Source organism: Thermobia domestica, chromosome 13 (genome assembly GCF_964235325.1).
Source record: "Thermobia domestica chromosome 13, izTheDome1.hap1.1, whole genome shotgun sequence".
NCBI classification, from domain to species: Eukaryota; Metazoa; Arthropoda; class Insecta; order Zygentoma; family Lepismatidae; genus Thermobia; species Thermobia domestica.
Genome location: NC_137466.1, coordinates 17,427,883 through 17,442,914, shown reverse-complemented (window position 1 = coordinate 17,442,914; position 15,032 = coordinate 17,427,883). Strand labels below are relative to the sequence as shown.

General features: G+C 34.6%; 1 protein-coding gene across 4 annotated transcripts in view; it reads left to right on the top strand.

The window, feature by feature from the left end:
- The window catches only part of LOC145669141 (trypsin-like), a 77,406-nt gene that overhangs the window by 28,971 nt on the left and 33,403 nt on the right, over positions 1-15,032 (top strand). The window contains exons 1-2 of one of the 4 annotated variants that reach the window (XR_014128145.1): positions 286-1,487; positions 5,070-5,130. Coding sequence is in view for 3 of the 4 variants with exons in the window: in XM_081737484.1 (XP_081593610.1) it covers positions 1,693-1,699; positions 5,070-5,128 (66 nt within the window). In the remaining variant the exon portion in view is untranslated. Of the gene's footprint in view, positions 1-285; positions 1,488-1,512; positions 1,700-5,069; positions 5,131-15,032 lie in introns of those variants that run through there. The other 3 variants (XM_081737485.1, XM_081737484.1, XM_081737486.1) reach the window with 3 other exon arrangements.

The following is a 15,032-nucleotide window of genomic DNA, read 5'->3' as shown; positions in this document are numbered from 1 at the left end:
CGAAGTTGCTTTCAAAGATTTATAGCTAGTTGTTCTATTGGAAAACTTCTAGAGTGGCGCTCGTAATATTTTGTATTTAGATTACAAATTTAAGGAGAAATCCTTCTCCTTCTGACAAAACATGCTCTTAAATTTGCACAATACTTAGGAAATTGGAAAAAATAACAGTGAAAAAGAGAAAAGTCGGTAGATTATTAATAAATTTGTATGCACTTATGCAGTTGCTGTTTCAAACGTTCGTCGAAGACAACAGACGTGTCTTGGATTAGCTCTGAGTGATCAGTGTTTCCATCCCAATGGGCATTACAATTCAGCAGTGGCGCGCTGCTATAGGCAGGTTCAGTGCAGCATTCGAAATGAAAGTTTCGAAGGAAGAACTTGTAACAACGGAGAAATATAGAAGTGGGAAGGCGATCTGCCTAGCAATTGTGCTGATAGCGCTGTTGATAGGTAACATTGAAACAAATCCAGGGCCAATGAGCAAAGCTCTTGAACAAAAAATAGAAGACATCCTTCAAAAGTTAAACAGCATGGAACCGAACGTGAACAAGATTGGATTAATTGATGCAAAAATAGACAAATTACAGTCGAAGTTTGATGACCTTTCAAAGGAAGTGAAAGATCTAGAAACAAAAGTGGCTCACTTGCAGGACGAGAACAGTGATTTGCCACAGAAAATTGATGAACTTGAAATGAAGTGTGACTATAACGAAAATCAGAGCAAGATAAATAATCTTATCTTTCGAAATGTGCAGGTCAAAAGCGAAGGCTTGCGACCATCTTGGAAAGACTGTGAGGCGACTGTGAAAGATATCATAGAAAAAAAGTTGGGGATTAACATAGAACATGATGACATAGAACGTGCACATCTCTTAGGTAGGGGGCGTAACCAGTCGGATATAGTTGTGAAATTTCTGCGGTACAAAAAGAAAGCAGACATTTTGGAGGCGAAATCCAAGTTGCAGGGATCCCATGTATATATTCATGAGCAGTTTTCAGAAAAAGTGCTTGCTGAAAGACGATCATTGTCTGATAAACTACAAGAGGCAAGGGAGGAAGGAAGGTACGCAGTGTTAGTGTTTAATAAACTGAAGATTGAAGGGGATATCTATCGTGCTGACACAACAAGTAACACAGTGTTTAAAATTTTCCGCGAAAGTCGTAGCAGTGATGAAAATAACAAGAAAAGTGAATTTAGTGCTAGTGCTAGTGTTTCTAATAATTCTGTGGTGTGTACCAGTAACGAAGATAAAGGCGAGAGTGTGGATAGAGAAAAAGTGCATGTGGTTAGCAATACTGAAAACAGCTTTCAAGAGAAATCCAAAGGCGGAAAACACGGGAGGTGGATGACCCCTCGGGTACAAAAGGAAGGCAGTGTTAGGCGGGGCAGAGAAACAACAGGACCCTCGCACTAGGGGTGCAGCTCAAGCGCCAAAATAAATGGCCGGGAAAATTACCATCAGAGACAACAGAAGTTAACATTTCCAGTAAGTAACTATTCTTTTGGTAGAATCAGTGACCCATCGAAATCAAAACATCAAAACCAAACATTTTCTTTGTGCTTTCAAAATGTCAATGGCCTGCGTACTAAAGCCAGTTGTTTTCATAATGCTGTTTTATCTAACTCTTATGACTTTATTAGCTTAGCAGAAACTTCTTTAACGACAAATTATTCTGATTCAGAATTCTTTGATGATAGGTATGTGGTCTGGAGGCAAGACAGAAATATTGAACTACAAGAAAAGGCTAAGGGTGGGGGAGTATTGTTTGCTGCGCTTAAAAAATATAATATTCAAAAAGTAAATAGCTGGGAAACTAACTTTGAAAGTGTAATTGTCAAACTGGTTTTAAAGTCAATTACCGTGTATATTTGTACTGTTTACATAGAGCCTGATTCACCACTTCATATATATGAACAGTTTTTTGAATTTGTAGAATCAAATTGTCCTGTGGGTTGCACAATTCTTTGTATAGGGGATCTGAATCTACGACAAATAACTAGTTCAAATTTCGATTTAATGACGTCATCAGCTAAATGTAAAAGTCTTGACAATTTCATGTCCCTCTTTAATTTGATTTCAATTAATAATATTCCTATTAGCAATGGCCGAACCTTAGATCTTGTTCTCACAAATCTCTCAGAAGTAACAGTTCAAAGAGAATGCGATCCACTGGTAATAGAAGATAAACATCATCCTCCCCTTCTTATTCAGTTTACAGCATTGTATTCAACCAAACTTAAAACAGTGCCTAACACAGTAGGTTATAATTTTAGGAAAGCAGATTTTGAAAAACTTTACCGAAACCTATTAGCTGTGGATTGGGGGATGCTGCAGAATATTAAGGATGTCAATCACGCTGTCGATCTATTTTATGATATATTGTATCAAATATTTCATGATTGCATTCCCCGTAAAAGAGCAACTAATAAAATCTACCCTACATGGTTTACCCCGAATATTATTAATAAAATTAAACGTAAAACTTATCATCGTAAAAAAAGTCATCTCAGTGTAGGCAACACTAAGTACCATGAAGAGCAATTTCGTCAACTGCGTAGGGAAATTAAAGCAGAAATAACTGCTGCTTATAAAGAGTTTCTAAGCAGTACAGAAGATAAATTAAAAAATGATCCGAAATTATTATGGTCCTTCATTAAAAATAAATCGCTTCACTTGTCTTCTGATCGCATACAGTACAATGGTCACGACCTTACTGATGATAGGGACATAGCTAAAGCATTCGGGTAACATTTTAGTTCAGTCTATGGCTCCTTAAGAGCGGACTATGACGTATCGAGCATGTCTCTAAATGATCGTTCCAGTACTCTTCTTGATATATTTTCACTACCTCTCATATCCGAAAAAGAAATAAAAGAAACAATAAGGAAGTTGAAATCAAAAACAGCAAGTGGCCCAGATAGGATCCCAACATACATTGTGAAAGGCTGTTCAGATATATTCTTACAACCTCTGAATATTACATTTAATTTATCTATAAAAACATGTACCTTTCCTGAAAAATGGAAGGAGTCAGTTGTGTGTCCAATACCCAAAACAAACTCAGCTAGTAACATTGAACAGTTCCGACCAATTTCTATCTTATCTGCGTTTGCCAAGGTGTATGAATATATACTGCATAAGCGAATAATGGATCATGTTAAACCTGCATTATCTGTCAGTAAACATGGATTTCTGAAGGACAGATCTACTGTATCAAATCTAGCACTAATAGCAGACTACATTTCGAAGGGACTTGACAAGCAAGGACAAGTAGATGTCATATATACTGATTTTTCTAAAGCATTTGACGTCATTGACCATGACATTTCTCTTAAACAAACTGGCATCCTTTAACTTCTCGAAATCAACTCTGCAATATTTTGCTTCCTACCTTCAAAATCGTAAACAAACTGAACTGTATCGTAATCATAAATCTCAAATCTTTCATGCAACATCTGGAGTCCCTCAAGGCTCGAATTTGGGACCTCTACTTTTCATTTTGGCGGTAAATGATGTTCCTGAGTGCTTTCAATTTTCTAAAAATCTACTCTTTGCTGATGACCTTAAAATATTCAACAGAATTGAAACAATTCAGGACTGTTTAGAACTTCATAGTGACTTACAAAATCTTGAAATTTGGTGTAAAAACAATAAGTTTAAGTTAAATGTTCGTAAATGCAGTTATTTAACATTCACTAGAAAAGAAAAATATATTCAATATAATTATTCAATATTAGGGGAAAAACTAAAAAAAGCTTGATTTTATAAGGGATTTGGGAGTTATTTTTGACTCAAAATTAACCTTTATTCAACATATTGAAACTATTTGCAAAGAAGCCTACAAAAATCTTGGATATATTTATCGAGTCAGTAAAGATTTTCAGAATGATCAAACTTTAATTGTGCTGTATTATGCATACGTCAGGCGAAATTAGAATATTGTAGTAATATATGGAACCCTAATATACAGAAATACTCATTCTTGATTGAGCGTACTCAAAATAAGTTTTTAAGGCTTCTTACCCTTAAGAAAACTAAATTCTATCCAAAATTTGAAAGCTACATTAACCTTGTTGAAAATTTTAATTTTGAAACATTAGAACTCAGGAGAAGAAATATTAATTTATTGTTTTTACACAAACTCTTTCATGGCAAAATAGACTGTCCTGATCTTAATGAAAAAATATGCATCCAAGTACCATCCATTAAATTGCGCACTGCTTCGAAAAATACATTTTTTTGTATGACAGCGAAAACAAACGTTTTAAGCAGATCTCCTATATGGAGAGTTTGTGCAACCTACAATAGGTTAGTTAAAGAAAATTTCAACCTGGATGTACTGGCAATGGATGTAAGTAGTTTTAAGAAGTCTATTAATTTTGTAAGACAAATGTAATTATTACCAATAGCTTTATTAACCTATATAATCTGTATAACGATATACTATGTAACGCTGTAATTAGGCCTGTGCCTGTTGTGTTATATGTCAATAAATCAAATAAATCAAATCAAATTTGAATTAATACCCTTAGATAAATAGGTAAATAAAGTGTTTAAAATATTCTTAGAAACATTAATATTCTATTTATATCTTTAAAATTGCATTCAAACTCATTACTGTTGTTCATGATTAGTCTATACTAGTTTATTCCACACAATAAGCCGTGCTCGTGGGTTTTCTCGGGGTTCTCCCGTTTCCTCCCACTTTCTTCATTCCACCATTTCATTCATTTCTCATCTTCACCGTCTCCTTTAGCCTAATCGGCATAACCGAGGGACGTAAAACAAAGATTTCATTTCATTTTTCCACACAATAAGCAATACAAAAGTTTTTCAGCAACAAAACAAGCACTTACTAGTCTGATATTACAATTTAATCATATTGATTTGGAAATGTATCTAAAAAGTAATTTTCTCCTTAAACTTGAGGTTATCATAAAATTTTAAGTTTGTCTGAAGTCCTTAGGAATGGAACACATTCCTACCTCCTCAAATTGAGTGTGCATTTGAAATAGTGTTATGTTGAAAAGAATTAAGCGTTTCAACACTTCCATTGTTTCTTTGCAGGTTTAATACAAATGTCTTTCACATTTCTCTGTGAGTCTGAAGTTAATCCCTTACAACATGTAAGTACAACATTTTATTGAAACTATACTTTTAGAATTTACTACAATAATTCTAAGATTATATTGACTTATTGTGAGTGTCGTATAGTAAGCACGATAACGGTTTATATCAATTCAGTATGGTAAGTACATGCACAAAATAAAAAAAATGGTTTTTGAATATAGTAACTCATATTGTGGATATTGACTAGTACTGATTAAATGACCTAACTTTTAAAAGTAAATGCAAATCATTGTCAATCTCATTTTGCAAATTGCCCAGTTCTTTCACGCTGCAGATTGTGCTTCTGAATAATAAACCTAAAGCAGACTGTTTATATCTACAATACTGGAACCGCTCACAATCTATTGTTCGTTTCATTAATTTTTCAGCCTGTTGTTCTGATTTGAGAAGACTGTTTTGTGACGTTGTGAATGTTGTATCGATTTTGTAATTTCTCGTTTGTGCCATTGGTCATTGTGTGTAAGATAGCAGCTTCCAGAGTAAAGAGAAGATTTATAGTGGAAATTACATCAGATTCGAAACATTATTTTCGCCCTATTAAATCAATATTGTTGTCAGGTTGCAAAGATTTCGTAAAAATTTTCTTGCTCGCTACGCTCGCAAGCCAAACGTTTCAATAAGATTCGGAACAAGTTTTTACTTATTGCTTAAAGTTACTATACTGTATATGATTTCTTAATGACGATGTGATATACATGTCGCCAAGTAATGACTTATAGTGCACGCAGGAGCGTCTTCAAAATCAAAAATGGTCAAAGTCTGGAATACGTGTTCGGCGTTTTGATGATAAAGATTTTTGTTAGTTAATCACGCTTTTCTACCTAGTCATAGAAATCACGACAGTAAGAATGAAGATATGAAAAATGAGAAGAGCCAAGAGACACGCACGAGTTGCTGTTTGCGCGGGAATATTAAAAATGAAGTTAAAGGTGAAGGTAAAAATGAAGGTATCTATCTATCTATCACGAGCAAAATGAGGTGGTGGAAGCATTATATGAACTTTTTGTTCTAATAGCCAAATACCTGCAATTTTACTAATAAAGAAAAGTCTCTGCAGGATTTGAACTCAGGACCCGACAATTAGGAATCCTGCCCTCTACGAGTGAGTTAATGTGAATATACTCGTAACTCCATTTTGAAGGAACATGTTCTTGAATTTTCGGTGAGAGATATTTCCACGTCTTTTAAAGAAGACAAATACCTCATACTATTGATGAGACTCTTGTCAAACCGTGCACACTTAACGCAACCGAAATTGTACTTGGGGGGGGAAAAAAGCTAGAAAAATTGACAAAATATCGCTTTTAGACAATACTGTGAAACGTAGAATTAATGAAATGGCCTTGGATTTAAAAGATGAGATAGTTGGAAAGGTAAAGAATCCTAATTTTTTGGCCCTGGAGTGTGATGATTCCACAGACATATCATTTAATACTGTACTGTCGGTTTGTAAATGTAAAGAGGTTAATGGAAGAAATATTGTTTTCAAAAACTTAGAAACATCATCCAAAGGTTCTGATGCTTTCTCTGCAATCATTAGTTTTTATTTTTGGTTGAAAATGAGTTTAGTAGCTGCAAAAAATTACCAGAGAACCTGAAGCAGGCATTATCATTGAACATTAAATTTGTTAATTTTGTAAATCCGAGTACTCGTCTTTTTAAGGCTTTGTGTGACGACGTCAGTGTTGAACATAAAACTTTAGTTTTTCATATCGAAATTCGTTCGTTGTAGAAAGGTAATATGTTAAGTAGGCTCTACGTGATTAAGTAAAATGTGGAAATATCTCTCACCGAAAATTCAAGAACATGTTCCTTCAAAATGGAGTTATGAGTATATTCACATTAACTCACTCGTAGAGGGCAGGATTCCTAATTGTCGGGTCCTGAGTTCAAATCCTGCAGAGACTTTTCTTTATTAGTAAAATTGCAGAAACTATGATATAAGAAGTGGTTGCTACGAGAAATATTTTCAGAAAAGCTTAGGTAGCCCTAAAAATGACTGTTTCCGTAGTTGGGTGAAGACACTAATAAGTTGTCCAACACCCTTCTGCATTTATTACACTGTCTAGTCTTCTGTACATGTAATTTATTAGATGGCCGAAATTCTCCTTTCCCTACCTTCAGCCATGCCTCGGAATCAAGGCCCCACAGGTCATCCCGAGTTGTTGATGGATCTGCCTCAGGTCAAATGTTCCTTAGAATACGCTTCACATCTACCCACATATTTCCCATGCAGTTGAGGTCTGCTCCACGAGGCAGCCACTCAGTTAACCCTTTTAATCCTACTGTTCCCAAATGGGAACAATTTATTTTTATAACTTTTTGTCTGTGGATTATTTGTTGTGGGTTTATTTCGTCTTTTACAATAAGGACCTGCTACCAGTCCATCTGCTACTACTAAAATCCTCTTGAGTTCCTTTGTGGCTAAGCAGTTAGCGTACGCGCCTTTGGCGTGGGAGACCCGGGTTCGATTCCCGCCGGGAGCTCATGTGATTCGGATTCTACGTTAATCGGTAGGTCCACGTCTCATATAGCCTCGCTACTGAAAGGGACAATAAACTAAAAATCAACAAAATCAACAATACTAAAATAGTCAAAATATATTAAATGAGGTCAGAATCAGTAAGTTTAGAAGGAATTAAGTAATTCTGAAACAAAAATAATTTGGGATTAAATGGGTTAAATCAATTTTATACTGTCCTACAAACTATTCCTGAACCACATGGGAAGTATGTATTGAGGACTGGTCTTACTGCATCTGAATGAAAACACCAGACTGAAGTACTCGTACTGATGACACCATGATGCATCTCATAATGTGTAAGTACTAAGCAGTGACCACGTGCCCTTCAATTCTATGAAGCTATTCTTTACCGCAATTGGAAATCCAACCCCAACGTAAAATATATACATGACCACTGCGTTTGAAAGCAACCACATGTCCAGGGAAATATCATGTGCCCCTGGGACAAAACACAAAAAGGTGCCTCTCATTTGATGTTGTGAATATGGATTTATCTGAGAAAACTACGTTTTTCCAGTGGCGATCCAATTTCGTATGTGCAAATGCAAGACTGTAAATTTTGTGTTTGTCTGAGACTCTTTCCTTCAAGGCCACGTAACTCAGCATGACGAATCCTTTGGAGCCTCCAATATTTATCGATTCATAGAATTTTACTCTCATATATTATGCAAATTATTAAAAGCGTTCACCTTGGCCGCAGAAAAGGCCTATTTCCCGCACTTCTTTAATACAGTGGAAAATCAAACGTATATTCGATCATTAAATTTTAGGACGCAAGTGTAAGTTAGAACAGGGACTCTCACTTATTCCTGAGTTTATCACAGCTTTCAACGGTAATGGGCTAAGTCAATAATTCATATGGGTTCTTTTCCCCTCAGGAAAGGAACCCTTACTATTAGTAGTTTCAATATGTCCTTTCAGGGGCAGTGAAAGTAATTTTGTATTTGGAAAACCGTGATTTGATTAGTTGTAGGGCCATTGGGCTCTGATTATTCCCTCTCCTTTTTATAGTTCATAAAACCAATTTAAGAGGGTGAAATTTAGTAATTTGTTTGATTTATGTATAGTTGAGATGTGTGATAAGATGATTCAACATGTGTAATGATATGTGTTAATATTTGGTTCTTTGTTTATGTGGGATGTAGCATGTATGTATGTGCATGTAAACTTAATCGATTTATGGACAGTGTATCGTTTAATTAGTCGTCTCTTGTGGTCAGTTTAAACGGATAAATCAATTCACAACGCAGATTCATAGTAACACTGCGTAATTGCTTAGTAGATTATTTATAGTTATCGATGACAAAATACACATTTTATTTACTAGTGCAAAAATAGTTTTCTTACTATCAATGCGACATCGTGCCGAGTTGGGAATTATTTGCCGCTAGGTTTTTGTTACTCCGATACGTAACGATCTTGTCAACATGAAAATGGCCCTTCTTTTGCGATTAATGATGAGTAAATATTAGTTCTGGCCCATACGAATAGGTATTTAGATGATTTACATTGTAAATTAACTTTCCTAAAAAGCACAAAATTTATGTAGCCCACTAACCAAATTATTAATAATAGAAAAATTTGCTTTCCCTCTTAACTTGAAGTTTGTCTATATGGAATTTTATGTTGTCAGGCTGCAGTTTAAATTCTCTCTTTCCGTTGCTTTCTGTGAACGGTCTCATAGTTGACATTTGCTGACATATAATTGCATGTAGTTAAGAATATTGAGTTTTCATCGCGTATAAAATAATCCGAAGCCGTAAAGTGAAGTATACTATGATTTTTTTTGAAAGAATCAGATATCAGTTTATACAAGCTCACGCGTGTTGATTAACGTACTAGAGTAATGTTTTGATTTTAATATATATAATGAGACTGCTTCGAACAATCCTGGGCGTAATTGTAGAATATAGGGTGTCTGAAAATAAATCAAGGCAAGGAAAATGGATAAATATAAATATATATATGTGAGTAATGATAATATTAATTATATATATATATTGATTATTATTATATATATATATAATATATATATATATATATATATATATATATATATATATATATATATATATATATATATATATATATATATATATATTATATATATATATATATATAAATTGATGGATTGTATTTTCACTTTGTGGCTTGACGTTTGATAGTAAACATACTAACTGATCATCTAACAATACGAATAGTGGTTATATAGCAAATGATTCCGGATATTTTCCAGTTAATCACAGAAATGAATAACCGTTTGCAGAATTGATACAATTTAAAATACGCGTTCAGTTTATATTTGCGATACTACTATGCAACTTTGAAATTTTTTTCCACGTCACTTGATTAAGCTAAGTTCACTACTATTCGCAAGTGACGAGGTGGATAGAATCGATTGATATAGAAAATTTATTACAGTGGAATTTCGTTATTCCGTACCAAGTTGTCGATCCTCTCCCTCCAAATATTTTCATTTTCCTTAGTTTTGAACTAAGTAACTATTGAAATTAAATGACACCTCTAGGTTGGCGCCATTGCGGATGTGGGAGCTACTAGTAAGATTGGCAGATAACTCACTACTACAAAATTTATTTTATTAGTTTTTTTTAATTTTGGCAAAGTTAAATAAAAATATATTTTTATCTTTCTTTTTATCTGACTGTTAATATATATATATATATATATATATATATATATATATATATATATATATGCATCATTACATTGCTATTGTTTAATCTCATGTGTGGGTTGATATGTTTAGATGTATGTTTATTGCATGTTTATACAATTCTGTGTTTAATTTTTCCATAGATGTAATAAATGTTCGCCAATTGTAGTTAGATGGTTTCTTTAAACTATTTTCACCCATGTCGATACGCTGTCTCGTATGTATGTGAGTGTGTGTGAATGAATGATAAATATAGCTTTAAGTGGTAGCATTTAATATTGATTTACTATGATAGTGTTTATAATAAGTGTGGAATAGCATGTTATATGTATTTGCGTATGATGGAGGTCATGAAAGATAACCCATTCTAAAGTAGTCTAAATCGGCTCTGGGAGTAAAGCCAAAATAACAGGATGAGCCTGAATAACGACAGGCTTTCCAGGAATCTCAAAATTTCTATTTGTGAAAATTAAGTACGTCACTTTCAGTTCTTATTTTCTTGGCTGATTCAAATGTGTGTTCGATCTCCATTATAAAAATTTAAATACTGGACAAAGGTTATTTAACGTTTGTAAATAACACGCAAACGATTAAATTAAAACTTCTTGTCACCTGGGCTGGATTAGGGCAACTCCCACTTGTGCAGTTGCATGGATCCAGGTCGGGGTAGTATCGGGAACATGTGTATCTTCGGGATCATTTCAGAAATGATCTCTAAGTATTAACATTCAAATATGAATCACATTATTAATAACTATTCAAGTTCCTTTACCATATTTCCATAATTATCCAGTAATCCTTTATCTCTAGTTCCTTCTTCCCTTCTCCTTTTCCTCTTCCTCTTTTCTTCCTTTCTCCTACCTTCTTCTCTTCTTTCTCACTATTTCTTTTCCTCTTTCTTATAAAACTGAAGAGGGGTCGTGACTGGGAGTTGTCGCTATAGACATGGTCATTAAATTGCTTTGATGTTACTCTTCGGAAGTCCGATATGAATTAGTAAATCGTAAAACATACATATGAAGCAACAATTTCAAAATTCATTTATTTTTTATTTCATATTTTACTAAATTATTAAATTAGAAGATACCGTTTAAAATAGAAATAGCGACTCCCGTGTACCATTCATGATCCCACGTTTCTGCTATTTCACGTATTTATCGATTCATAGAATTTTACTCTCATATATTTTGCAAATTATCAAAAGCTTTCAGCTTGCCCGCAGCAAAGGCCTATTTCCCGCACTTCTTTAATACAGTGGAAAATCAAACGTATATTCGATCATTAAATTTTAGGACGCAAGTGAACTGTCATCGAGAATTGAAAGAAATTGATGCATTGAATCGAAACATTCAACTTCCAGAAAGAAAATTGTGAAATACTGCATTCAAGATATGAATGTTCTTTATCAGGCATTCATTTTATTCATGACTACATTTTAACCCGAAACATGTTTAATTTTATCTCTTGAAAATTTAACGATTGCTAGTGCATATAATCTTGTGTTCGGAAGGAATTTCCTGAAACCTAATGCCATTATGATTTTAGAGGCAAATAGTTACCAATAGTGGAATATACAATTCATAGCTGCAACACGATGTTTAACGTACATCGAAAAAACTGAATGAATGAAAATTTCACATACTTCACGTCAAAAGGAAGTGTTCATTGTTAGATTTTGTGTCAACGAATACTTCAAGCACCGTGACATGTCAGAATAACAGGTCTTCAGTTCAAGGAATGTTTTGTTTTACAAGTGTCCACAATTTTCTCCGTACATGCATCAGTAAAGAACACCTTTAAGTTCTCATCTCTGTAGGATGAAGCTGGGTCATTTTAATCAGAGCTTTACAACCGTTGGCTGCGAGTGATTTTGGAAAATATGCATATCGCAGCTGGCACGCCATACATTCTTCAGAGTAGAAAAACTTCAACTCAGACGAAACTAGCATTTCTCTCTCCTTCGTTTCGCTGTTCTAGTAAGCAGCCCAGTCAGTTAAATTAACAAGGAAAATGTAAAGAAACCGAAATCATTCAACAAGTTATGAATGACGAGCTCATGTTTATGTTCTGCGAAGAAAAGTTAATTATCACGAGATGGAGGTGATTTATTAGCTCTTCAAGAAAAGGAAACTAACTAACTAACTAACTCTATGGCCTATGGAACCCGGAGGTTCAGTGCCGCGTTCACAAAAGCTCTCCACTGACTTCTATCCTTAGCTAATTGCATCCAGTTTCTACTTTGTATTCCTATCTCTGCGAGATCCATCTTAATATTGTCCTCCCATCTGCGCCTAGGTCTTCCTAATGGTCGTTTTCCTATGGGTCTACCAGTCAAGACTTTGAAAGCGTTTCTACTTTCTTCCATTCTAGCTACATGACCTGCCCACCTAAGCCTCCTAGACTTAACGACCCTAACAATGTTGGGTAAACCGTATAAACTATGTAATTCCTCGTTATGAAGCTTCCGCCATTCCCCATTCTCGTTCCTCTTGGGTCCGAATATTCTTCTCAGGATCCTGTTCTCAAATACTTTCAGTCCATGTTCTTCCCTCAGAGTAAGCGACCATGTTTCACAACCATACAGAACAACAGGCATGATTATCGTTTTATATATTTTAAGCTTCAAATTCCTCGACAGAATTCGCGACGACAAGAGATTTTGAACCGAATAGTAACACGAATTCCCTGCTTTTAGTCGACAAGAAAAGGAAAGGAAGTTGCATTTTTTCATGCTACTGGGATTCAGTTCTCGTATTTCGATTTTTTCGATCCATCCTACTAGGTATACATGTATCTTTTCCCACTATTTCTTTTGGTAATGTTTTAATAACCTCACTAACTAATACAGTAGTTCTTATCCGTTTGTACTCTTTCTTTTCTGCATCATTCTCGATATCTTGTCTTGAACATTAATTGCGATTTGTACACAATTTTATAATTTTGTCTTCTTTATGTGTATTTATCTGCTGCACCTGTATGTTTGTTTTTCACTTCTTCCACTCGGAATCCATGTCCTATTCTTGCAAGTAAATAGTTTGTTTATTTGTTGTCTTTTGAAATTCCATATAGGCGTCATTGTATTTTCTTACTTTTGATATGTTCCATTTCCTACATAGTATCTCCACTTTGCCTTTCTTCTTTAAGTGTCACTAAACTGTTATCAAAGTCTGTAAATAATAATCTCTAAGAAGCATTTATTATAGTAATCAGTCAAGGCGACATAATATAACAAATGAGTACAAGAATGTAGTTCGATAAAATCAAATACTGTATGATTTTCTTTTGTTATTGGTCTCCTTTCATGTCTTCAGAAAATAATAGCAATGCTGCTTTCCTCGAAAGTAAATGCTCGCAGTGTAAGTAATGATAGATTATTTGCATTGATAAATAATTTAGTCTTTATCCAAGCATCAGCAATATCGGTTTCACTTGATCGTAACAAACAGATTTACTAGTGAATTCCATACACTTCCTTACCACGAGGCAGAAACTTTACTCGAACTTTCAACCTTGAGAGATACACCTGGAAATTACGTTGTGAGAACCCAAACAAAACGTAGAGACCCACTCTTGCTTTATATTTCGACCCTGAGAAGACGGGGATTTACAAGTTCAATAGTTACGGAAGACACACCTTGTGTTAACCATCATTCTCTGAAGATATTTAATATCCTAATATGGGGATCCTGTGTTTGAGCTATCGAAGCTAGTTTAGTGATAGAACCACAAGTTACAACCAGAAGTTCTCGAACAAAAGAACAAGAGGTCACGACCAGATTCAGCATTACACCTACCAGGATTACACACGTAGTCGAAACAAACTAGTGTGGCCCGAGTAAAACAATCACCGCAACATTTATCTTTTTGACCTAGTTCTCAGACACATATTTGAAGACCAGGAATGAAAGAAATTGACCGAAGTTATTTTTCCAAGTCAAAAGGGAAAATAATTCAAATGCTTATTCTTGTAGTACTCAAAATTAACACTGAGTACATGAAGTTGATCTGGTAGCAATTCACCAAAAGCATTGAATTCAAATAAGTGCTTTAGAGCAGATTACTAATTCCTGTCGTGACTACCATGCACGATTCCTTTGATGCACGTGGCTCCAGGTTCGTTTCCCAGTGTGAAAGTATTAAAATTTCAACATACTAAGGTAGTTGGCATTATACCTTAAACTGTAGGTCTACGTCTCATACAGCCTCGGTTTCGCTAATTACTGGAAGTTGGTGTTTTAAATGAAACACGCTGACTTACTTAGTACTCGAACTCTTAAGCATAAGAAAATTAAATAAGAGAGTCGCTCATTTTATTTCACCTATTTCACACATATTTTGTTGATTGGTCTTCCACGAATGCTATTCAAGAACTTGTGTTGCTAACTACTTTACAGTCAGTGATATAATGATCTTCAACCTATAAATTAACCATAAATTTTAGATTGAATGTTCAACATTGCAGCTTGCTCAGTCGGAATTCAGCATTGCAGCATTGAATTCGGAATCTACTTGGCTAGATCACGCAAAACAGGATACAATACAATCTATTTAGTATCCTGTTCTATCACTTTAATTCTATTATCTGTTTCTTCTTCTGTGTAGTTCGTCGAGCAGAATTTTTAATTGCGAAATAGTGACTCAGCAGTGTTCTATTAGCCCTGCTCTTCTATGTTGCCTTCTTTTTCTTCAGTGACGACTGCGA